The following is a 23,753-nucleotide window of genomic DNA, read 5'->3' as shown; positions in this document are numbered from 1 at the left end:
GAAGGAAGGAAGGAAGGAAGGAAGGAAGGAAGGAAGGGAGGGAGGGAGGGAGGGAGGGAGGGAGGGAGGAAGGAAGGGCTTTGGGAGGACTTTTGATTTACACACAAGGTGATAAAACCATGACTAGCAACAAGAAGCTGTGATGATGGTGGTGTGATTTAACCTAACAGTTTCCAGCAAGGGCAGCAAGGAGGCAATTCTAGGCAGAAAATATAGAAGCAGCCACACCCGGCCTAGTTCACTTGGTAGCTGGCAGCCCAGCTATTACAGAAACATCTGTATCCCAAGACTTCACACTGACCATCTGCCCAGATCCCAGAGCCTCCCAACCAAATATACAAACTTGTATAAGATTCATCCAAAGACCTTGGAAGCCCCGTGGCAGGTCCTACTTTTGTAGGCCTCAGCTCATTGACAAATCAAGGAAGTATCAAAGCACCATAAATGGAGTCAGCCATGTTTGTGCATGCCTGTAATGTCTGGATTTGGGATGCGGGCACGGGAGGATCAGTAGTTCAAAGGCAGCATTATCAGATAGTAAGTTTCATGCCAGACTGGACAACGGGAGATGCTATCTTAACAATGATCAAATCCAGACATCAAAGAAGTAAAGAGATTCAACTCCAACAGTGAAACACAAATCCCTTTCTTCTCTTTCCACTCTCATAAATTTTATGTATGAAAGAATTCATTCTTGTACATTTCTCTGCATGGCTAAATCTTATCTTTGTGGCCTAATATATAAAGGGAACACTACAGTTTGTTTAACTAGTAAATATAACTTAAAAATCTGTAATGAGGGGCTGGAGAGATGGCTCAGTGGTTAAGGTCCTCGTCCAAAGGACCAGAGTTTGGTTCCCAGCACCCATGGGGCAGCTCAAAACTCTAACCTTAGTTTCAGGGACTCTGACACTCTCACACACACATACAAGTAAGAACTATAACAATGTACATAAAATAACATAAAATAAAAATAAGTTATTAAAGATTGCATTGAAAATCTATAATTAATAACCTTTTTTTTTCCTTTCAGTCAGTTAAACAGAGATCTAGGCTGGTTTGGATGAAAATGTCCTGCGTGGGCTCAGGTATTTGAATATGGTCACCAGTGGGCCCCAGTGTTTGGGAAGTGGTGCAGCATTTGTCAGAGGAAATACGTTACTTCGGGTGGATGTGCTCTCTCTGTTTTCTGTCTGCTGTTTAAGATAAGAGCTCTCAGCTTCCTACTCCTGTAGCCCTGGTTCCCTGCTATGACGGAGTCTTATCCCTCTGGAACCATAAGCCGAAATAAACTCTTCCATGCATAAGTTACTTTGGTCATAGTGTTTTATCACAGCAAGAGAAAATTAAGCAATGTAATAAGCTCTTCAAATTATTTTAGTAGATTCACACATATACATTCCCATGTTCCTGTACATGACCCAGAAATACACAGATGCATACTGGGTAGCTCTCATTATCATCTTCATTTTGCCAGGGTTTAAGAAGTTTGTCATATGCCTCCAAGGGCAAGAAAAACAGAGGCTATAACATAAAGTCCCTGCAGATTCTGGAAAGCCAAGATTCACCTTTCCCTAGGCAAGTGCTCTTATTGCCAGTGCCTCTCTCAAGCAGTCAGACAGCTGAGGCCTCCAGTTGGATCCAATCCAATTACTTATAGGACTCAATGCAGTCTTGGAGCTACTCCAGTCTTTACAGCGGCTTCTAATGCTTGCTGGTCTCTTTCCAGTACAGATGAGCACTAGACTCAGAAGCCAAAAAGATTTGATGCTTACTGAAGAGCACCAATGCTAAGAGGAAACCAACTCCTTAAGACAGAGGGACCCCAAGGGGGCCAGAAGAACCTCTCCTCTCCTGCATCCCTCAAGGACTCTTGGGAGTTATCAGCACTTCCTTTCTGGCTCCTCATCTGCTCCACCATCTCTGAGAGTGTTAGGAGATTCCAACAAACATGATTTTGTAGCTCTTGGTGTGAGTGGTGATACTACAAGCAGATAGAAGTCTGGATTGCAAACTGTACAGGATGCTGTGTTCCACCACCACACAGCTCATACCTGTCTTATCTGGCCACTTACAAAGTTCGTCTTAGACTCAGCAAGACATTCTCTTGTTCATCATGAGTGGAGAAACCCTTAGGCCCATTCTTAAAACACTATGAAGGCAGCTTCAGCCAAACCCAAAAAGTCTCCATGTGGCGGCCACCATGCTGACAATGGTGTGGTGGATGTAAGCAAGGCACTAACAGATCTGAGAAAGGCAAGGGGCAGAACTCATCAGATGTCTCTGTGCCCCTGTGCCAAGTCCCCTCAGCCTAAGCCCAGTTCACAGATTCAGAAAATCCAGACAAGCTCAGGCTCATCTGCTTACTACGATGGCGAGCTGGAGGGTATCTACCCATGCAAAGCTGTAGAGCCTACAGGCTCCTGCCCTCAGAGCATACCTTAACAGTCACCACACAGTGCTCGGTCTCTGCACCTCTTACCCTTCAGCTGAACAATGGCTGGAGACTTCTCAGCTTGTCCCAAACTGAACCCTTGATGCTACAACATACAGCCTGCTGATAGAGACCTTGGGCTTATTAGCTTCCTGCCCTTTGTCTCCTGCCTCCCAAGTAAACCATCTGCATACAAGTCCGTCTCAGGCTCTGACTCCAGGAAACTCCAGTTAATACAAGAATATTACATATGATAAAAAATTGGCAAATACAGAAGTGGATGCTCACAGTCATCTATAGGATAGAACACAGGGCCCCCAATGGAGGAGCTAGAGAAAGTACCCAAGGAGCTGAAGGGGTCTGCAATCCTATAGGTAGAACAACAATATGAACTAACCAGTACCCCCAGAGCTCGTTTCTCTAGCTGCATATGTAGCAGAAGATGGCCTAGTTGGCCATCATTGGGAAGAGAGGCCCCTTGGTCTTGCAAACTTTATATGCCTCAGTACAGGGGAATGCCAGGGCCAAGAAGTGGGAGTGGGTGGCTAGGGGAGCAGCGCCGGGGGAGGGTATAGGGAACTTTCGGGATAGCATTTGAAATGTAAATAAAGAAAATATCTAATAAAAAATAAATTTTCTTAAAAAGTGAAAAAAATACCCGGTGAAATATATATTTAAGAAAGCATGGGATCTCCAAATATTGACTTCATTATTTCACATACCTACAGATTTCCTTTTCTACAACGGTTCTTATAGAACATCGACATATGAGCAAACAATAACCCTTATAGAATAGGCAGACATCAGCCTGTGAAATTTAGTTCAACTTTATGCAAATATACGCAAATATAGCATTTTACTGTGGGCCTTTGCGGTTGGGTAGTGCATATACCTTCCCACAGGAAACAGCTGTTACTGCAGAACCTGCCAGGCTGGGCTGCAACACTACCCTGCTGTGGACTTGGGAGCTGCCTTCTCTAGTGCACCGAGCCTGCTGAGGGAAGCTCTGAGCAGCCAGGTGAGTTCCAGAATCAATTCACTCATTGCGAAGAGTGGACACTCTGGAAAGCACTTGCCAGTCTTCTGGAGACCTGTGTCCTTGTCGGTGAAGAAAAGGAGAGTCAACAGTTTACAACTTCAGGAGCTGGAGCCAGGACAGGTAAGGGAAGAAGCCTGAGAAGAGATATACAGCCACCATGAAATGTCAGAGATGAACTCTTATTGGATTCTGGCAGATGAATGATGGTGCCGTTTTTCAGGAAAACTATATGTTCCCATGGATCTGCTGTGTTTTCTCTCCAGAACTTAATGGCAAATGTTCCTCTGTCCTAAGACTCAAAAACCAGACTCGTGCAGTTATTTACCTGGCACAAAACCAGATGCACATTTATTTTATTCATTGATTTATTTACTCATCTCTTATACAATCCATTCCCACCCCAGTTTCTGTTCCCCACCTTCCCTCTTCTCCAGATCCACTGTTCATGTTTCATTTCCGAAAAGAGCAGGTCTCCCAGGGATACCACAAAGACATGGCATAGCCGGAAATAATGAGACTGTGCGTCCTTACACATGAGTAAAAAATGTTATCTTTGTCAAACTACAAGCAAAGATCATTTGATTCAAAAGAGTGCTTCCCCTTTGCTAACATACAAGTCAATACCTTGGTCAGTGTGCACTGATTAGCTATCCCCAACAGGAAGATGCCCAGATACCCTGGGCATAACAGAGTACAGGAATGACCGCGGCATGGGAACTCACCCCCACCAATATCGTAAAACACTATTTATCTACATTTCTGAGCACTACGCATGTCTGCAGTGGTTGGCATCAATAAGCCTAAGATTTCCAAGGTCTAGTTAAGTACCATATTTTGAAAATATAAAATATCTAGAATTGATTTAATTTTTCAGTGTCCTCCACTGTAGTTCTTTTGCAAAAGAGAATTTTTTTATGTATGTTGCCTTCACAGTGAATTTAACATACAAATACTTCTATGAAAGTGACATTTCTCCTTGAAGTTTTGATATGGCTATGTATGAAGCCAAATTCCAACGTTTTATCAACTTTTTTGAAATCATCTGAACCCTTTCTGTAAACCTTGAATTGGGGTGTCTATGTTTCTGACACTGAAATCTGGTGCACTGTCCTCAGATTTGAAATCCTTGAGTCAGTAGGATGTCTTTAGGTCGAGGTGCTGGGAGGATAGTAGCTAGGCACGTAGCTTCACTCCTCTAGAAGGTTCTGAATCTCTTGAGTCCCAATGAAAGTCAAGCTCTTTCTTTATATTCAATCCAGCATTTCCCTGCAGGCTGGGGGACACCCACCAAATGACGAGAACTCTAAAAGCAGAGATACAGAAGAGATACAGAAACTAAGAGATGGAAGCCAACACTTTTAGACCTGAGTTTTGCCTGACTGTGATTTCTTCTAAAAGGTACAGAGGATAGGACAGAAGGTTGGGAAATGTTTGTATGGCTGAATTTCAAAACATCAGGCATCCACTTTACCATTTGAGGAGCAGGGAGGAGAAAGATGTCTTACTCTAATAATCTCTCAGCTCCAAATACACTCACCATGGCTTACAGGTTTGCCTGCTCCATACCCCTCACTTTATCAGACTGAAGAGGATGCCATAAATCAACAAGGCTATGAATACATCCATGGCTCAAAACCTAGGACACCTTGTGTAGGAAGTAGAAGGCTGAATATACCACTGTATGTTCAGACCACATGATGCTGATATAGATATTGGGTATGAGTTATCCAAAAGATGGCTGACACCACATACCCAGGGGATGGAGTCAGCTAATGATGGCTGACAGCAGATGCCTGGGAACCCAAAAGGAAAACAGGCATATAATGATATATGACGATTCCTGATAGAATGCCACTTTTGTACGACTCTACAGAAACATGACCTGGGGGTTTGAGGTGAGTACCTTCATCTTCCTCTTCTATGGTGGCTCAAAAAAGAAACGTCCCCCGAGTCTCAGTATTGGAACGCTTGATTCCCCAATTAGGAGTGAGTGGTGAGTCTGGAGCAACCTCGCTGGAGGAAGTATAACACTGGGGGCGGGCTCTAAGATAGAAAACCCTGCCCTACTTCCAGTTTGTTCTTTCTGCTTTGTGTTTGTGGTTCAGGATGTAACTCCTAGATTCTTTTCCCTCCTGACATCCCTGCTGCTTGCTGCCACACCCTCAAGCCTTCATGAGCTTTAATCCCTCTTGAAATGTTAGTCCAAAGAAACACTCCCTTGTATGAGTTACCTTGGACATGGTAAATCACCATGGCAACAGAAAAGCAACTAACATATCTTCCTACCTGCAGTCTATGTGGTAATAGGCTTGTATGCCTGTGCTCAACTGTGTGTGGCCCGTGCATGCCAACCTGTGTGCCAGTAATTACAGTAAGTCTTATCTGTATATGATTGCTTACATTCTCTTCAGCCTTCCAGTCTTCTATAACACCCCTTTTTTCATGGCTCTGGTGTTTGGACCTCACAGCCCATTTATATTTAATCACAGGGTCAAAATCATCTGAACTCTTTCTGTAAACCTTGAATTGGGGTTTCCATGTTTCTGACAATGAAATCTGGTGCACGGTCCTCAGATTTGAAATCCATGAGCCAGTAGGAGGTAGAAAAACTGGGAGGCAGACAGGATTATGGGATAATGCCAGGCACAGGAGATTTGCCTGGGGGAAGATGTGACTAAATGAATGTATGGTACCTGAGCACAGGTCACCAGCCACATGGCATAATATAGAATAGAATAGTTGGGCTATTCTATGTTATGAGCTAGCCAGAAAAAAGCTTAGCAATATGGTCAAGGTATTTGTAAATATCTTTTTTTTCTCTTTTTATATATATTTTTTAATTAGGTATTTTCCTATTTACATTTCCAATATGTAAATATCTTTTAAGTCTGAGTCTTATTTCTGATAGCATGGGGCTGAGAGGAAGAACAGGCTTAATTTCTACAGACCATAAGAGGGCAAAGATACTCTGAGCTGAAATTATAATTATGCACCATCAAATGTAGGTGCTTGGAACCAATTCCAGTCATCTACTAGCACATGCTCTTGATCACAGAGCCATCTCTCTAGCACCAGGACCCAGTTTTCAGAAAGCTTGGCTCTGACCTTTGTTCTGGCAAATGCACAGAAGGCAGCTAAGGGCTTTCCTGAAGGGTATTTAGTACTCCCTCTCGAGCTTCTGAGAGTTCTTCATCATTAATGCTTGTTCTCAGGACAGAAGTGCACTGGAGCAGCTATATCACATCCCTTGCAAGCCTCATGGACCTCTGAAGAGGGTGGAAAGAGTATAAGATCCAGAAGGTGGTAGATGACCAGGAAACTCTGCTTCCTAGACATAACAGGAATCTATGAGCTGACAGTGGCCAAACCCTAGCATGGAGACACGGTGGGGGTGGGGGATGTGGAGTGCAAAGTCCTGCTTCTAGCTGAGGAGCTATTGATAATTGATAATTGCTACCAGAAGACAGCTTGCTTGCTTGTTCTCATTCACATTTATTTATTTTATTTATTTATTTATTTAATTTATTTTATTTATTTATTTATTTATTTATTTATTTATTATGTATACAACATTCTGCCTGCATGTATGCCTGCATGCCAGAAGAGGGCACCAGATCTCATTGCAGATGGTTATGAGCCACCATGTGGGTGCTGGGAATTGAACTCTGGATCTCTGGAAGAACAGAGGGTGCTCTTAACCTCTGAGTCATCTCTCCAGCCCAAGACAGTTCTCTTTAAGGGTATGGCCGCTGGGTAGGTCTAACATGCCCAGTGAATGGCCACACACACAAAACCGTATAGGCAGTACAAATTGGACTCTGTACATTTTAAAAAAGAAATAAAGACCAAAGTCAGGTCAATAAAGAATGGGGTGTGTGTGGATCTGGGAGGTGAATGAATGAATCTGGGAGGGGGAAGAATGAATGTGATCAAAATATAAAAAAAGAATTGATAAAGTAAAAAAAAATCAACAAGAGAAACAGAAAAGAATTAATAGAAAACCATTAATAGAAAGTGCTGAAGTCTGCATATCTGTAAACATATTTTCTGAGCCACTTACACACTTATATAATTCCCATTGAGTTATCACAAGGGGTTTCATTTATTCTTTCATGCATTGAACACAAAAGGCCTTCATAAATAGTCTGGTGAGTCCAGAGCCTCAGCCTGTTTAGATAGCACCGTTCAGAGTGTCTCCAAACAGGTCTCCACACACTTGGGATTCAACTGGACTCTTCCCCACTCCTTATGGAAGCAATCGCTACAGTGTGGTACCCAGGCTGCCAGCACTAAGAGGTGACCCTGTAGCTTGTTAGAAATGCAAACATGGGGTTCTTTCCCAGAACTGTTAGATTGGGAGCCCTAGGGAGGAGACTGAACAATCCATGTTCTACAAACCCTCCGTGTTCCAGGGTTCTGAAACTCATGTCCCTTCAAGAACCACTGCATCTACATGGAGTTAAACCTGAGTTGTATTCTTTTCCTTCCTGTTGACTGTCTGTACTAGGGGATTGGTATCCTGCATCATTTCAAATGAACCAATGACAACATCCAAAACAAAGAGTTCATTTCCAGACCTACAGACAACCTCTCTGTGTAAAGTCAAGGTCAAATTTAAGGTCATCACTCAACACATGGCTAGTATATGAAGCCAGATGTTTAGAGTTTTATGTCATATCTGACGTCATGATAATGTTTAAAGTTCTAAGAGCACTTACCTGCTTTGGTAATGGGTCCAGAAGACTGCATTCGTACTTATACAGCACTAAGATAATGCATAGTTGGACCTCTAAGAGAGCAAACCACCTGAAAGAAAAACATAAGATGATTATGATTGTCTATAAAAGATGCATGAATACCTAACTCTATTTCCTAATACCACATACTCCACTGAGTGGTTGGCATGGCCCCATTGCTGTTGATGTATAAAATGCTTAGTCAGGAGACCAACACAGTAAATGAGAATCTACATTTTCAAAGATTTATTTCATCTTTATTTGTATATATAGGTATATCTCTGTCTGTGTATGTCTGTGTGTGCGTGCACATGTGCATAAGAGTGTGTATGTGCCCTGAGAGGCTAGAACATAAGCAGACATACAGATACATGCACATATGAATAAATAAAAGCAGATCAAAAATTATACATCGTTTTCTTAGCTACAGGAAAGAATATGAAAATAAATTACTCATATTTAAATATTTGAAATTTCTAGTAGAACTTTTCTCAAATACCCACTGAATGTGGGAAGCCACATACGCCATTACAAGATGGCGCTGGCTACCGCTGGCCACCGCCCGTAAGTTCGGGTAAACAACCAATGTGTGCATGTGCATAAGGGTTTCACGCCAAGTCACAGCCCATCCCAGGGAATGTAAATGAGGTACTGAAAGCACAACCAATCAGGTATAGACATGACACTCCTAGGCCTATATAAGCAGCGCCAGTTCTGGGGCTCGGGGTCTTTCGCCTTTACTATCAAGCTCTCCCAATAAACGTGTACAGAAGGATCCTGTTATGGCGTATTCCTTGCTGACGAGTCAGGTGTCCACAACTGAAGGCAAATTTTTGGCAATGGCCAAATAAAAGCTTTAGGCATTTCTAAAATGAGGAGTTTTCTTCCATGGCTAAGTCTAGAATCTGACCATCTGTGGCACTTTAGGAAAGAAACTTCATTAGTCTGTTTCTTTCTTTCCTTTTTTTTTTTTTTCTCGGAGTTCTTCAGAAGCCAGCTGAGCTATGCTCATGCTAAGGATATTTGCCCAACACTTCCAATGTCAAAACAGTGAAAATAATGAGGTGTATTATTTATAACAGATTCAGTTTTTACACTTACAGGAACAAGAGTGCACATCTAGAAAGAAAATTCATTAAAATACAAACATGTTGAAAATTCTTTAAATACTTAGCACTTGTAGATTTTTCCCAATTGTAAATACTTGTCCGGATGTAATTGCAGGGGCTTTGAGAAAGATGATGTCCCAGCAAACACTGCCAAGACTGAATGGAGTGAAATGGAAACAGTAACAACCAGGCCGAGGGAATTAAGGGAAAGGCAGGCATGAAGATGCTGCAGAGACCTGGGGTCTGGAGAGCACATTGACATGGATATTTCTGAAGGCGAAACTTGAGACAGACCTTGAGGAAGGACAGGCTTTAAATAAGCAGGCATGGAATCTGAGGGTATTTCAGAGCCAGTGAACCAGGAGCAGGGAGCACAGGGGTCAGGGGACAGCAGGATAACCCTTGGGGTGAGAGAGGTAACCAGAACCTTACAGAGGTCCAGCTGGGGCCAGATCATGGAGAACCAGGGGCTCTAACAGGATAAGGGGGTCTGACCAGCAGCTATGGTGCCAGGCTCCTAGAGAGTGGCATTCACAGGCTTGTTCCAGGAGAACGCATCAGTGTATAATAGTAAAAGTGGGGGAAAGAAGAGAATGTGTGTGGGGAGTGGGGGTGCTGGGTGTAATGGCGGTGAACCATCACCTGGTCCCACAGGAGAGAATGCAGCTGGGATGCCAGAGTGGGGGTGGGGTGTGTAGAAGTCAACCCCACCCACCAGGTGTCTTGGAGGGTAGGGATACATATCAAAGAGACAGAATGCCTAGGGGGTGCTAGGTACTGACTTCCATTTCTGACCTTTTGATTTTGAATGAACATTTATTGTTGCTGTTGGTTTTTGGTTGCTGTTCCTGTGGGTCTGAAGCCCCAGGAGTCCTAGAATGCCCTATGTAATCCCAGGATATCCTCAAACCACCTCAGTCTCTTGAGCTCTTGGATTACAAATGTGAACCACCACATCTGGCTGCCCTCTGACTTTTGAAGAGGGAAACACAAAACAAAACAAACAAACAAACAAACAAACAAACCGTCTCTTTTTCCCTCCTAGAAGTCATTACAGGCCATGCCAGAGCAGGCTGGAAAACTGTCCTCGTTGCCAGGAGCAGGAGCTCTGCTGTGTATTCCTGGTTGCTATCAGCTGCAGCTCATGAAAATAGAATGCTCTTGCCCTGGAATTTGGAGAACGCAGCAGGCAGGCATAGCTTCAGGGACATCATGCATTGAAGCATAGCTATTCAAGTTCAAAGGTGAGGTCGTTTCCCCATAATCTCTTCCTCCTAAGAAATTTCTTCCTGAGAAAGATTTAAAAAAATCAACTATGTGGCAGGGATACAGATTCAATGGTTCTGAGGCTTTGTGGGGCTACTCTGGGGAACTGGGAAGGCACAGCTCACTGCACTTTATCTTCTGGGTTGCTGACTTGAGAGGTTTGGGATAAGACACAAGAACTTGGGTTTTGTGCAGGTTCCTAGGTAATATTTCCACTGGTGGTATGGACCCCACAATTTGGAAATTGAAAGCCTAGACTTTCAATTCGGTGAAGAGAAGGAAGCAATACAAGTTGGGAGATGTAAAGATAGGTTCCTCTTAATACTATTGTACAAAAATAACTCAGAAGCCACATGGAACAGTAGTGGGCACAGCACCAAGCTTTTGGCTGGGGATGACAGTAAGCATCAACAGGAAGGGTGAAAGGTAGACGCTTTGTGCTGAGTAAGGGAAATCACATAACAGACCGGAAGACAGGAATGGTGTAGGGCTACAATTAAAGGGCATAAGAAATGGGGCAGAGGGTAAGAACGCTTGCTACTCTGGCAGAGGACTGGAGTTTGGTCCCTGCTGAGTGTGCCTTTATTCACTGAGCCATCTTGCTGACTTCATTTTCTTTTTCTTTTTCTTTCTTTCTCTTTTTTTTTTTTTTTTTGAGACAAGTTCTTATTATATGAACCAGGGTAGCCTGGAACTCACAGAGGTCTATCTGTCTCTGTTTCCTTCCAGACTGTCTGGGTTAAAGCCATGTGCCACCATGTCCAGCCAACCCCAAGGGATGCTGCTAAATACAGTTCTGAGTCTGGTTGAGATTTTTAAGAATGTGATTTAAAAAAATTTTTTTCATTATTTTTGTGTATGGATGTTTTGCCTGCATCTATGTCTGCATGGCATGTGTGCAGTGCCAGCTGAGGCCAGAAGAAGGCATGGATAGGATCCTCTGTAAGAGTTATTAGTATCCATGTAGGTGCTGGGCACTGAACATGAGTCCTCCTCAGGAATAATAGGTGACCTTAACCTCTGAGTCATCACTGCAGATTTTTCATACCAATTATTCATAGGAAATGTTGATCTGTCTACTATTTGCTTTGTAGTGTCTTTGTGTGGTGTAGAGGGTGGAAGTGCTGACCTGTCGAACCAATTAGGAAATTCTCTCTCTCCATGCTTTCAAAAAGCTTGAGATGTGCTGATACTATCGAACGATAAGAAGAAAAAAATTAAATTCAGAGATAGGGGGTGAAAGCAGGGGGATAAAGAGTGGGAAAAAGAATAACCCACCAGGTAACAAGACCTGCTATTAAGTGGTATCCAACTGTGGGCTTGATAAAATAAAAATGGGAAATTTGATTTCAAATGCCATAGAGAAAATGCAGGGGTCCAAGGAATAGGTATAAGACCCTAGCAAAAAACATTTATTGTGGCTGCTGTCACTGGGATATCCCTGGCTTTGCTCTCAGAGGAAATTTTCTGCTTTTTTTTTCTTTGTCTGTATATTCTATTTCAAAAAAGGTTGGAAGAATGGCTGAGCAGTTGAAATAACTGTGGGTAGGAATGAAAGGGCCTAAGAAACAAAAAAAAAATTGGCTGAAATGAAGAAAAAAAGGGACAAGTGAATAAGGGATACAATTGATATTGATTCTAACGTGCACTATGCTAATATAATCAGTCAAGCTATAGCTAGAAATCTCCAATATCAAAATGTCTGGTGCTTCAATTGTGGGAAATATGGCCATTTGCAACAAAACTGTGAAAAAAGGTATCCCTAAGGGCAAGATGTTTTCTAACTATAAACAAAAAGGAAAGCCTAGGTTTCCAGGGGTGTTAGGGTAATGTGGCAAGGGTTGCCATTTGGACCAACAAGTGTAGGCCCAAAAGAAATATGCAAGGAAATTTCTTACCGCTGGGAAATGACCTTGGGGGCCTACCTTGAAGCCCTACAGCAAAAAGTATGAGCTGTTTCAGCCACAGAGTGACAAGCAGGTGGAAAAAATGTCTACTCGGTATTGAAGATTTAAAGCAGGATATTGCAGGCTCTAGACTTGTCCACAGGTAAACATCTTACTCTATCCCCTAAAATTCAGTGTTACAAAGTAACTACTGGAGTTTATGGTCCTTTGCCCTCAGGGACATTAGGGATAATCCTGGGAAGGATCAGTTTGAATTCTCAAGGACTCATTGAACATCCAAGAATTACAGATGGAGATTTCAAAAGAGAATTTGAAACTATGGGCTAAGTAGTACAGGTGATAGTGTTGTTCAGTTGCCGCTGTTTCCTATATCAAAGACATAGCTGCTCTAGTAGGAAGAACAGAACAGGAGGGTTTGGAAATACTGGAAAATGTGTAATCTGACAAACAGTTGCTAATGAGTAGAGGCCAAAATTAACATTGCAAGTAAATGGTACTGAAATAGATTTGATGGATACAAGAGCTGATCATTTCACAAAATGTTACAATTAAGAATGGCCACTTCAAAAGTTTTATACAAAAGTTATCTCAGATAAAACAAAGTATGTGATGAAATAAATGTGTTGGACCAGAAGGTCAAAAAGGGGAGTTAAAGCCTTATGTGGTTGATAGATGCATACATTTATGGGGAAGGGATCTTTTACAACAGTTGGGTACTCAGCTTAACATTCATGAAGTCCCAGAGACAGACCCTGGTTAAATAAGGGTGGAATGGTAGACTCTTGGTGAAGGTATTGATACAGAGCATCAAAAAACCAACTCCAAACTGTGCCAATGGTCCAAACAGAGAACTTAACAACTACTGAATTTCAAAATTTATAAGGGGTGGCCACTGCTGAAGTACCAATGGCCCTATCTTTAAAATGGCTGACTGACAAGCCTGTGTGGATAGATCAGTGGCCGTTACCTGAGGAAAAGCTGTAGGTGCTTGGGCATTAGTACAACAGCAACTGGAGGGTCCACATATAGAAGAATCTACCAGCGCATTGAACCCCCCTGTATTTTTGTTATTTAAAAAAAAAAAAACAAAATCAGGGAAATGAAGAATGTTAACAGATTTAAGAATCACTCTCATCTGAAGTTCACTACTTGGAAACATTAGAACCTGGAACAGCAATCTACATGAGACACCTACAGGACCAGTTAAGTCCTGAGCTGCTGAGGTACACACTCCAGTACAACACATATGAACTTTAATTACAACTACAGACCAGAGCTTAATTACTAATATCACTGCCTATGGTTCCCCTACCCTCACATTTGACTTATGTAAATTGTTTGGGCCCAAACTGAAGAGGCTTCCAAAGACCACAAACATATATGTTCTCTCATTCTCTAAGTCTTTTGGATGTGGGATTCAGAGTATTGAAAATAGTTTGGCTAACCTTCAGGTATATGTCTGTTCCTCTTTGTTTTTGTTTTTGTTTTTCTCACTGGAACAACTGTAAGGGGGAAATGTTCAGGTCTGCCCCCATCCCCAGCATAGTTGTAGCCATTTTGTTCCATGGCTGACAGCTATTTCATACTGTTGCTGTAATATGTCTGCCAGACATTGACATAGAAAAAAAATGACTTAGAGTAGGGTCACACTGACCACATATCCTGTTATGTTCTGTATATTCTGAGCTTTGTTAATCTTAAGAAATTCTATAACTATAAGCTCCACTTAGGTCAATTAGAACTGTTCTGGCTAGCTAGCCAAATAGCTAGAGTCCGAGCCAACCACCAGGCAGCACTTTCTGCACCTGCATGAGAGCTCCTTGTGAGTTTTTCCTTTATAAGCCAGTCCTGAGAAATGTTCGAGGTCGTACCCTTAGCCCCTGTGCTACAGCCCTGGTGGATCAGTTTTAGGGTATGCATTTAACGATTTTCAAAAACTCATGGGAGATACTAATTGGCTGTAGTCTACCATTAGGTTAACTACTCAAAGGTAAGTAATTTGTTTCAGATGTTACAAGGAGATGCAGACTTAAACAGTTCAAGATGGTTAACAGCAAAAGCAAAGAGAGAGTTTATTCTGGAAAAACAGAGACTGCAAGAGGCATATGTGGATTGCACAGATCTCAAACTTGATTTGTGTTTTGGTTATTTTGCCTTCAATTAATTCTGCTATGGGGCTCATTATGCAAAGGGAAGACAGTATTATGGAATGGGATTTCTTAGCACAAACAAAGTAAAAAGACTCATATAGAAAAAGTTTCTGATTTAATCATAAAGGATAGAATAATACTATGCCAATTGTCAGGAACAAACGTGGCAGAAAGCATAATACCTTACACTAATGCTGAGATCATGTCATTATGGGTAATCAATGAAGATCGACACTGAGCTTGTAAACAACGGTTTGGGAGAAATTAAGAGCAAATATCCCAAAAGCAAATGTATTAAGTTTATAAAAAGAACTAATTGGATTCTCCCATTAATTGTAAAAGGAATGCCAATTCCTGTAGCATCTACATTCTATACTGATGCAAAGAATTTGGGAATGGCAGACTATACCATTTATATTATATATTTTATTCATATGAAGAAATAAAAGTAATTAATTCAAAGCCTATATACTTAAGTTTAAAAATCAGAGCTGTATGCAGTCCTTATGTTCTTATTAGATTTTCCTGAATCCTTTAATATAATTACTGATTCTCAATATGAAGAAATAGCTGTTCTGCATGTAGCAACTGCTGAATTTATTCCAGATAATTCAAAATTAACTTTGTTATTTATACAGCTGCAAGAGGGATTCAGAAATAGAAACTATGCATTATATATCATTCATATTTGGTCTCAAAGTCTTGTCGGGTATATTAGCCCAAGGGAATTAAGAAATTGATCAATTATTAATAGGAAATGTGTTAGAAGCCTAAAATTTTCATGAAAAATACCATGTTAACAGGAAATGTTTAAAGAAAATTCTTTCTATCACCTGATAACAAGCCAAAGAAATTATAAGAAAAGAATGAGTAGGCTCATTCTTTGTATAACCAAACTCTATTTCCTACTGGAACTAACCCTAGGGGTACAAAAAGAAATGAAATATGGCATATGGGTATGTTTCATTTGCAGAATTTGGACAGCTAAAGTATGTATACCATGTGTATTCTTTTGCAATTGGGTTATCTCACTCAGGATATCCTCCAGGTCCATTCATTTGCCTAAGAATTTCATAAATTCATTGTTTTTAATAGCTGAGTAGTACACTATTGTGTTAATGTACCACATTTTCTGTATCCATTCTTCTGTTGAGGGACATCTGGATTCTATCCAGCTTCTGGCTATTGTAAATACAGCTGCAATGAACATAGTGGAGCATGTGTCCTTATTACATGTTGGAGCATCTTCTGGGTATATGTCCAGGAGTGAAATTGCTGGATCTTCTGGTAGAACTATGTCCAGTTTTCTGAGGAACCGCCAGACTGATTTCCAGAGTTGTGGAACCAGCTTGTAATCCCAAGAACAATAGAGGAGTGTTCCTCTTTCTCTACATCCTCACCAGCATCTGCTGTCATCTGAGTTTTTAAATTTAGCCATTTAGACTGGTGTGAGGTGGAATCTCAGGGTTGTTTTGATTTGCATTTCCCTGATGACTAAGGATGTTGAACATTTCTTTAGGTGCTTCTCAGCCATTCAGTATTCCTCAGTTAAAAATTCTTTGTTTAGCTCTGTACCCCATTTTTAATAGGCTTGTTTGTTTCTCTGGAGTCTAACTTCTTGAGTTCTTTGTATATGTTGGATATTAGCCTCTATCGGATGTAGCATGCTGAGGTGGGCGCTGCCCTCTCTGAGATGAAGGGCAGGATGATAAAGGGAGGGACACTGTGAAGGGTAAGTGAGAGGGGGGACAGTGTTTTGGATATAAATAAATTAATTGATTAATATTTTTTTAAAAAAGAAAATGCTTATAAAACAAAAGGAAGAATAAAGACGCCCACCCCTAGGGATAGATTAAATAATGCTCTGTTTAAATCTGAATGTTGAAAAAAGGAACAACAGCAGCTGAGAGACACTGGGTTATAGGGAAAAACTGTGTAATTAAGTCAACTTGTATACTCTCAGGATGTGTTAACATCAGAATGGAAGGCATGGAAGGTTTTGTACTGAAGACAAAGATTTGCTTATATTTCCACAGGAAATAAAAAGCTGTAAATACCATCAAACTTATAAAGATTAGAACTGAGCAGGAGAGGTCTCCTGAAAACCTTGGGCTCTGACCCAAAAAGTCTCTGTTTGTAATTTCTCACTATGTCCAACACAACTAGTGACTTAAAACAGAAAAGGGGAAAGGCAGCGAGAATTTTGGAATTTTGGTTTCTGTACAAAGCACAGATTTTTTTTTCTTTTTGGTTTTTTGAGACAGGGTTTCTCTGTGTAGCCCTGGCTGTCCTGGCACTCACTCTGTAGACCAGGCTGGCCTCAAACTCAAGAAATCCACCTGCCTCTGCCTCCCAAGTGCTGGAATTAAAGGCGTGCACAACCACTGTCCGGCTCAAAAATATTTTAAGAATATGCTCTCATTTTAATCTCAGGTGTGGGGATATGGAGCTGTTTTGAAGCAGCTCAATATGATTTTAATCTCAAGTGTGGGGATATGGAGCTGTTTTGAAGCAGCTCACTATGATTTGACCTGTGTTCTAGCAGAGTCATGGCTTTTCCACCTGCCATGTAACATTTGTAATTCTGGTAATTTTTCTTAGGCTATATACATGCCAGAGTCCTGACAGGTGGATTGAGTGGTTGTTGGTCATTCAGTGGGGTTGGCTGTGATTTGTTAGAAGTCATGCTCAAGAGAGAAACAAAAAAATGAATTAGATTTAGAGATCTCTATGAGCCCACAGACAGTGGAAGCTGGAACATTGTTGGCTTGTTTTGCTCCTTCTCGCTATTCTTTGCTAACAACATGCATGTATTGGCCTGCTTTACATAGCTTTGTTGAGCTCTGCTTTTGGTAACAATGTCATTGAGAGAAACTTCCCAAAGAACTGCTCCTGAGGTTCCTTCTTGCCATTTCTGTGGCAGCCTCGGACCAGATGGGAAATCACGTGGTTTCTTCAGGATTGAATTACAACTGCTGGTTCACGTGTGGGGTCTGCCTGCTGAGAAGACTGGGCTATAGCTACCTGTTAGTATTTGGTGTTTGCTACCGGACTGAACTGACAAAGAAGACCGGGCTAGCCCCCTAAGAACTATTGTTAAACAGGTCAACTTCCCTCAAATCCTAATAACTTTTCTCAGAGGTTGAACATTTATCAAAGTAGGATGGAAAAACGTAGCACCATGTCTATCTCTAAAAGCCTCTTTCTGAACAGGAGAGATATGAACGTAACTAAAGAGCAGTCAGTACCTCAGTTAAATAACATGAGACATCCACAGGAAAGAGGCTTGGAGAAGAGATTACCCCACCGGAAGTGTCTCCTTTCTTTCCATAGACAGATACTCCATTGCACCATGAAGGGTCCAGGTTCTATTTTGCATGTGAAGAGGAGGGGAAAAAAGGATCTTTTCTGAAAATTTTGCTCAGGAAAGTACATGTTTTGATTTGGAAGCATCCTCATCTCAGGGTTAGAGAACACCCATGCAATGCTGTAGAGCTCTTCACAGACTGAAATTTCAGCCTCAGGGTGAAGTATCAGAATTAAATGTCCAGGAGAATAATGACTGCCATTCTCCTAGTGGCTTCTGTGCTCTTTTCAGTGAGGTACGGATCCTTAGCAAGGCACTGACAAAAGAGAAGCATGGCTTAAAATTAATAAGGCCTCTGGCAGCCTGGCCCAGAGCCTTGGCTCTAATGACACATGCACATCATCTGCCCTCCTTCCTAATGCACTTTTACAGACCCTAGCAGATATGCACATATTCTGCAAAAATATTAGAATGCATTTCTAAATGTTAGGGAAATGTTAAAAATCATATATGAGTGAATGCTTTCATTTTATCCTATTTACCTAATGGAATTTAAGGGACACTTTTATTTCCAGAACACATCACTCAAAATAACACGTAATTTCATCATTGTCCATTAAACCCATGGGGATTTGAATTTGCTCATTCTTCAAAAGCAATGTGCCATTTCTATGCATTAAAGGGTAAAAGCTATTCATGACCCTTCTCAAATGCAATATTATGCAAAAATAATTTACTGACTAATATATAACCATAAAACTATATTATGTACATTATAAATATATAGAAAAAATGAGCTTAAAACTTCACAAATTCCAAATATATAATAGCTTTGATACTAACATACAGGTATGTTGAACTCCTATGGGTGGTTTTTTATTTTTTTATTGCTTTTTAGATTGATAGGAAGACAGAGCCTTTATTGAAATTTTTATTGATTAAAAAAGCCTTTTCTAACTCCACACTGATATAGAAGTTATTTTACATGCAAGTCCTCTGTCATTTACTATGTGCCATCTTCCTTTAAGTAGGGCTAGTGTCTTATTAAATGTTTTTGTGTTTGCACATGCATATAGGAAGACAGAAGCATGTGAAGGCCACACACAGTTCTCTTCTCTCTCCCTTCTCCTCTCTCTCCCTACTCCCCACTCCCCTTTCCCCATCTCTCCCCACTCTCCTCACAGACAAAACCTCTTCCTCCATACAATTGTCTGCGTCCTAACTCAGATCACTTAGCTTTTAACAAGGTAGTTAAAAATTTAAAAAAAAAAAACAAAACAAAAAAAACTATACCCCTAAAAGTACAACAGTTCCCATTTTTGAAAGATAAATTCATATATATTTTTTTCCAAATACTGAAGTTTTGCTCTTATCACACCATTTTATCCAAGTATTTCTTTCTTGTTGCTACAGATCAGTATCAATCTTGTTGAAGATCAGCATCTTTAAAAGCATTTATGTGTGTGTGTGTCTGTGTGTGTGTGTGTGTATGTGTGTGTGTGTGTGTATCTTCATGAGTTTACATGAGCCCCATATAGGCAGGTGCTCTGGGAGGCCCAGGTCCCAGAAAACTCGGTTATGGGCAATTGCAAATCACCTGTGGTGGGTATTGGGACTGAACCTATGGCCTCTGCAAGAATAGGAAAAACTCTTCTCAGCTAATATTCCAGCCCTGGATTTACCCTGGAATTTAATCCATATATTTTGTACAGCCAAGCAGATATACTCTTGTAAATGTGAGCACCAAGTAAAGCCAGCTTGGAGATCCCACGGAGCAAATAGAGAAAGCATGCTCCCTTGTAAGATCACCAGCTCCCATGCAAGAAAAATTCTCAACAAGTAATCCCATCCTTCTCTTTCACTTGAATCTCCTAGCTCAAGATGAGCCTGTGTACTATGATAGGGCTCTCCATTTTGGATCTTAGTATTTATGAAGCAGTTTGATAGCTCACACTGCTTCCTCTTCCTTGTTCATGTACTGAAGCCTGGACTTTATTAGTAATAGAATTAAGTGAACATTTTAATTAGTGATATTTTTAAAGGTAGTTGTACTGGCTATTTTTGTGTCAACTTGACACAGCTGGAGTTATCACAGAGAAAGGAGCTTCAGTTGAGGAAATGCCTCCATGAGATCCAACTGTAAGGCATTTTCTCAATTAGTGATCAAGGGGGAAAGGCCCCTCTTGTGGGTGGGACCATCACTGGGCTGGTAGTCTTGGTTCTATAAGAGAGTAGGCTGAGTAAGCCAGGGGAGGCAAGCCAGTAAAGAACATCCCTCCATGGCCTCTGTACCAGCTCCTGCTCCCTGACCTGTCTGAGTTCCAGTCCTGACTTCCTTTGGTGATGAACAGCAGCATGGAAGTGTAAGCCAAATAAACCCTTTCCTCCCCAACTTGCTTCTTGGTCATGATGTTTGTGCAGGAATAGAAACCCTGACTAAGACAGTAGTGATTAAAAAAAAAGTCTGAGAGAGTCAACATTTGTATTCAACCTGTAGAGACTGGTTATATGATAGACCCTTCCTTTCTCCTCTTCCTATGATGCTATCGGGAAGTGCCAGAAAGGGGTTCCTCTGCAAATCCCTTTAGAACTTTTCAAAGAGGTGCTGCAGCTCTGTCATTATGCCTGTTACTTTTTGTGTGTGTGTGTGTGTGGCTGTACCAAATATATCAGCAGAATTTTCTGTTTACCCAGAAATGTCTGTTACTCTCTTGGGACGCACCCCCCACCCCCCGTCCCACAATGGCATATACTCCAGAAAACAGCAGCTGCAATACCATGCGAGTATGTGTTTATGATGAACTGCGACGGTCAGCTACACTGGAGGCAATTTTCTTTGACTCACTGAGTGTTTTGTGCATGAGAAAATAAGTTGGCCCCTGCTATACCAATTAGGAATGGGTGTCATTTGCTGGTGTTTATACGAAGGATTCGTAGGATTAAATTTCTAGTAGAAAGCTCTCTTGGTGTACTGTTGCCCAAATGAAGTCATTTGCTTGCCTGAACAATTTAAAAAACAAAATGCTTCCTGAGTTGCTGGTTTAAAATAAGGGACATGGAGGGGAAAAGATATTTTGAAACAGAAACTTAGTAGAAAACTAGACTTAATGAGATTTTTAAAAACAGGGGACGCATAGTCAACATTTGTATTCAACCTATGAAGTCTGGTTATATGGTGTTTTGCCACATTTCATACTCAGAATTCCCAAAGGAATGGTTAATATCTTGCCACCAAACTCCCTCCTGTGCCTACTTTAGCTAGGTTCACCATCTATGACAGCCATGTATATTCAAAGCATCCTAATTTTGATTTCCAGAGGCAACTTGGGAAAGAGCTTACTTCATCCTACAGATTACAGTTGGTCACTGAGGGATGGATGTCAAGGCAGGTTCTCAAGGCACGGAGCCTGGCAGCAGAGACCATAAAGAAATAGTGCTTAATGACTTGCTCCCCATGGCTTATTCAGCTACCTTTCTTAGACAGCCCAGACCCATCTGCCTAGGGAGAGCACAGCCAACAGTGGGCTGGGCCTTCCCATATTGATCAGCAATCACAAAAAAAAAAAAAAGTCACAGGACAATCTGATGGAGGTGATTCCTCTTTGACACATCCCAGATGTGCCACGCTGACAACCAAGATAAGCCAATACACCAAGCCAATCTTCACAGCCAACCTTTTCCCTTAACCCATCCTGATCCAATCCAGCCCAAACATCAGTAAGACCATCAGCTCGGAGCTTCTCTGTACCAGTATCACTTTTGCTCATTTGGCTTTCTTAAACCTATAAAAAGTTCTGTTTCCTTCAAAGGACACTTTTCCTGTGAGATCAGCAAGATGCTCCTAACCAGTTACACCGACTATCTTGAAGCTTCAGCGGCATATCAGACATTCTTATTCTCCATTCCTTGAGGCAATGTATGAATCCCATGTCTTCCTTGTCAACACAAAGTGTTCACCTCATGGCAGTTGGGGATATGGCTCTCTCATATCCAAATCCTCTGAAGTACACAGGACACTGCTTTACATACAGGAAGAACTCAATAGATTCTGAAAGTACAGTTTTTTGTTCAAATACGACACTCTTGATTTACAGTTTCAGGGTCCTTTATGGTACCCATTACCTTCATACTGAAAGATGTCTCTCAGCCTTAAAAGCTATCGGGGAGGGAGATCATTGTTCTTCTTGGAAATAATACTCATCAGGAAATTGTCCACCACTGCCCCATGCCTCATGCTTCGATGTCAATACTGCAGTCCTTGCTTTTAATTATCATGCTCAAAGCCAATGATGATGACTATAAGAGGCCACTACTGAGTATCTGTTTATGTAAGAGACTTGCATGTCCTGCTTTCAGAAGCACTGCACCGAGGATGCACTTACAGCATGAGAAAAATGGTGAACTTCTCCATTTGTTTAGGAATTGCTTTTGGGGGGGAGTCAGAGAGATGGCTTAGCAGCCAAGAGAACACACTGCTCTTGCAAAGGACACAAATTCAAGGACCCACATCACCAGGTCACATCTGCTGATAACACCAGTTCTGTAGGCTCCGATGCCTTCTTCTGGCCTCTGTGGGCACCTACCTACACATGCACATATGCGCACACAGACCTTCACAGATGTACACTTGAAAGTAACATAAATCTCTCTCTCTCTGGTGAACTTGTTTTCTAATATGGAAATAATGGGAGTCAGAAATAATGGGATATGGAAGAGATTAGTTTTGCTGGTGCTGATGCACTGTTTAAACTCTCCCCGTGAAACAGGTGGCACACATTTATCCTATGTAAATGAGCAGATAGCATATATACAGTATATAAATGGGCATCTGGTATGAAATATGCACCTTTAATCCTGGTGCTGAGGAGGCGGGCATGGACAGAGCCCTGGAGCTCACTGGGTTGCCATCATAAGCTGCTTGGCCAGTTGCAGACCAGTGAAAGATCCAGAGAAAATATGAGAAGTTCCTAAGGGACCACACCTAAGCTGGCATCCTCCTTCCACATACACACACATACATAGGCACCTGCACGAATGCATCACATACCCCTTCGATGACATATATGCCCACAGGCAGGTGGGTAGTGCTTCAGACTGCCCATGTGTGAACCATGGAAGCCCCAATATCCTCTGGCACTAGCAAGTATAGTGTCTTCTCATGAGAAGTCACCACAGACACTCCCACAAAGACATCCCATACCAGTACTGACCAAATGAACAAACTGTGCCCTCCTGGGTTTCCCTGTAATTTGATAATAAAGGGCTAGATGGTGAGTGTCCCCCTGAGCATCTGTCTCTTCCACACTGTGTGCACCGATGCCATTCAGCTGGGGCACTCACCTTCCAGGACACTGGAACTTCCCGCCTCCAAATGCCATGAAGTAGTCCAAGAAAATGTACTTATCTAAATTTGCCTCTTTCCAGCGTTCCTGTGGGAAGAAAACACTTTTTTTTATCAGCCTTATATAAATAAGCTTAACTCTACTTCTCTGAGCTAAAAATGATGCTGGACAGCTAATCCTTGCATACAAAGTTGCAGACTTGTGGGTCATTTTTTTCCCCCAGCCTGTTATTCATATCAGACACAAGTGTGGTTTTGGAAAGTGAACTTATAAACAAGAAAGGCTTAAGAAGAATCCTATGAAGTGGCAAATGTAAATGACAACGTAAATCACCTACAAAATCAACGTAAGAAGAGGAAAGCATTTATACAAAGGCCTCGGGCTTTATCATGAGATTACTCATAATCGTAAATCTAGTAACAAGATGCTGACAGAGCTGGAGGCTGGAGGAAGCCTGGGATGT

The 23,753-nt window shown here is 41.5% G+C and overlaps 1 protein-coding gene across 4 annotated transcripts in view; it reads right to left on the bottom strand.

Moving 5' to 3' along the window:
- Window positions 1-3,418: 3,418 nt before the first annotated feature.
- Window positions 3,419-23,753, bottom strand: part of LOC110283986 (24-hydroxycholesterol 7-alpha-hydroxylase) — an 85,225-nt gene continuing 64,890 nt past the window's right edge. For 2 of the 4 annotated variants that reach the window (XM_029471579.1, XM_029471580.1), the window contains 3 exons: window positions 23,289-23,377; window positions 8,192-8,279; window positions 3,900-4,776 (listed from right to left, as the gene is read on the bottom strand). In XM_029471579.1, the coding sequence (XP_029327439.1) occupies window positions 4,705-4,776; window positions 8,192-8,279; window positions 23,289-23,377 (249 nt within the window). In that variant the 3' untranslated portion in view covers window positions 3,900-4,704. Of the gene's footprint in view, window positions 3,608-3,824; window positions 4,777-8,191; window positions 8,280-23,288; window positions 23,378-23,753 lie in introns of those variants that run through there. The other 2 variants (XM_029471578.1, XM_021149536.1) reach the window with 2 other exon arrangements.

This window comes from Mus caroli, chromosome 17, assembly GCF_900094665.2.
Source record: "Mus caroli chromosome 17, CAROLI_EIJ_v1.1, whole genome shotgun sequence".
NCBI classification, from domain to species: domain Eukaryota; kingdom Metazoa; phylum Chordata; class Mammalia; order Rodentia; family Muridae; genus Mus; species Mus caroli.
This window is presented reverse-complemented; position numbering and strand designations above follow the sequence as displayed.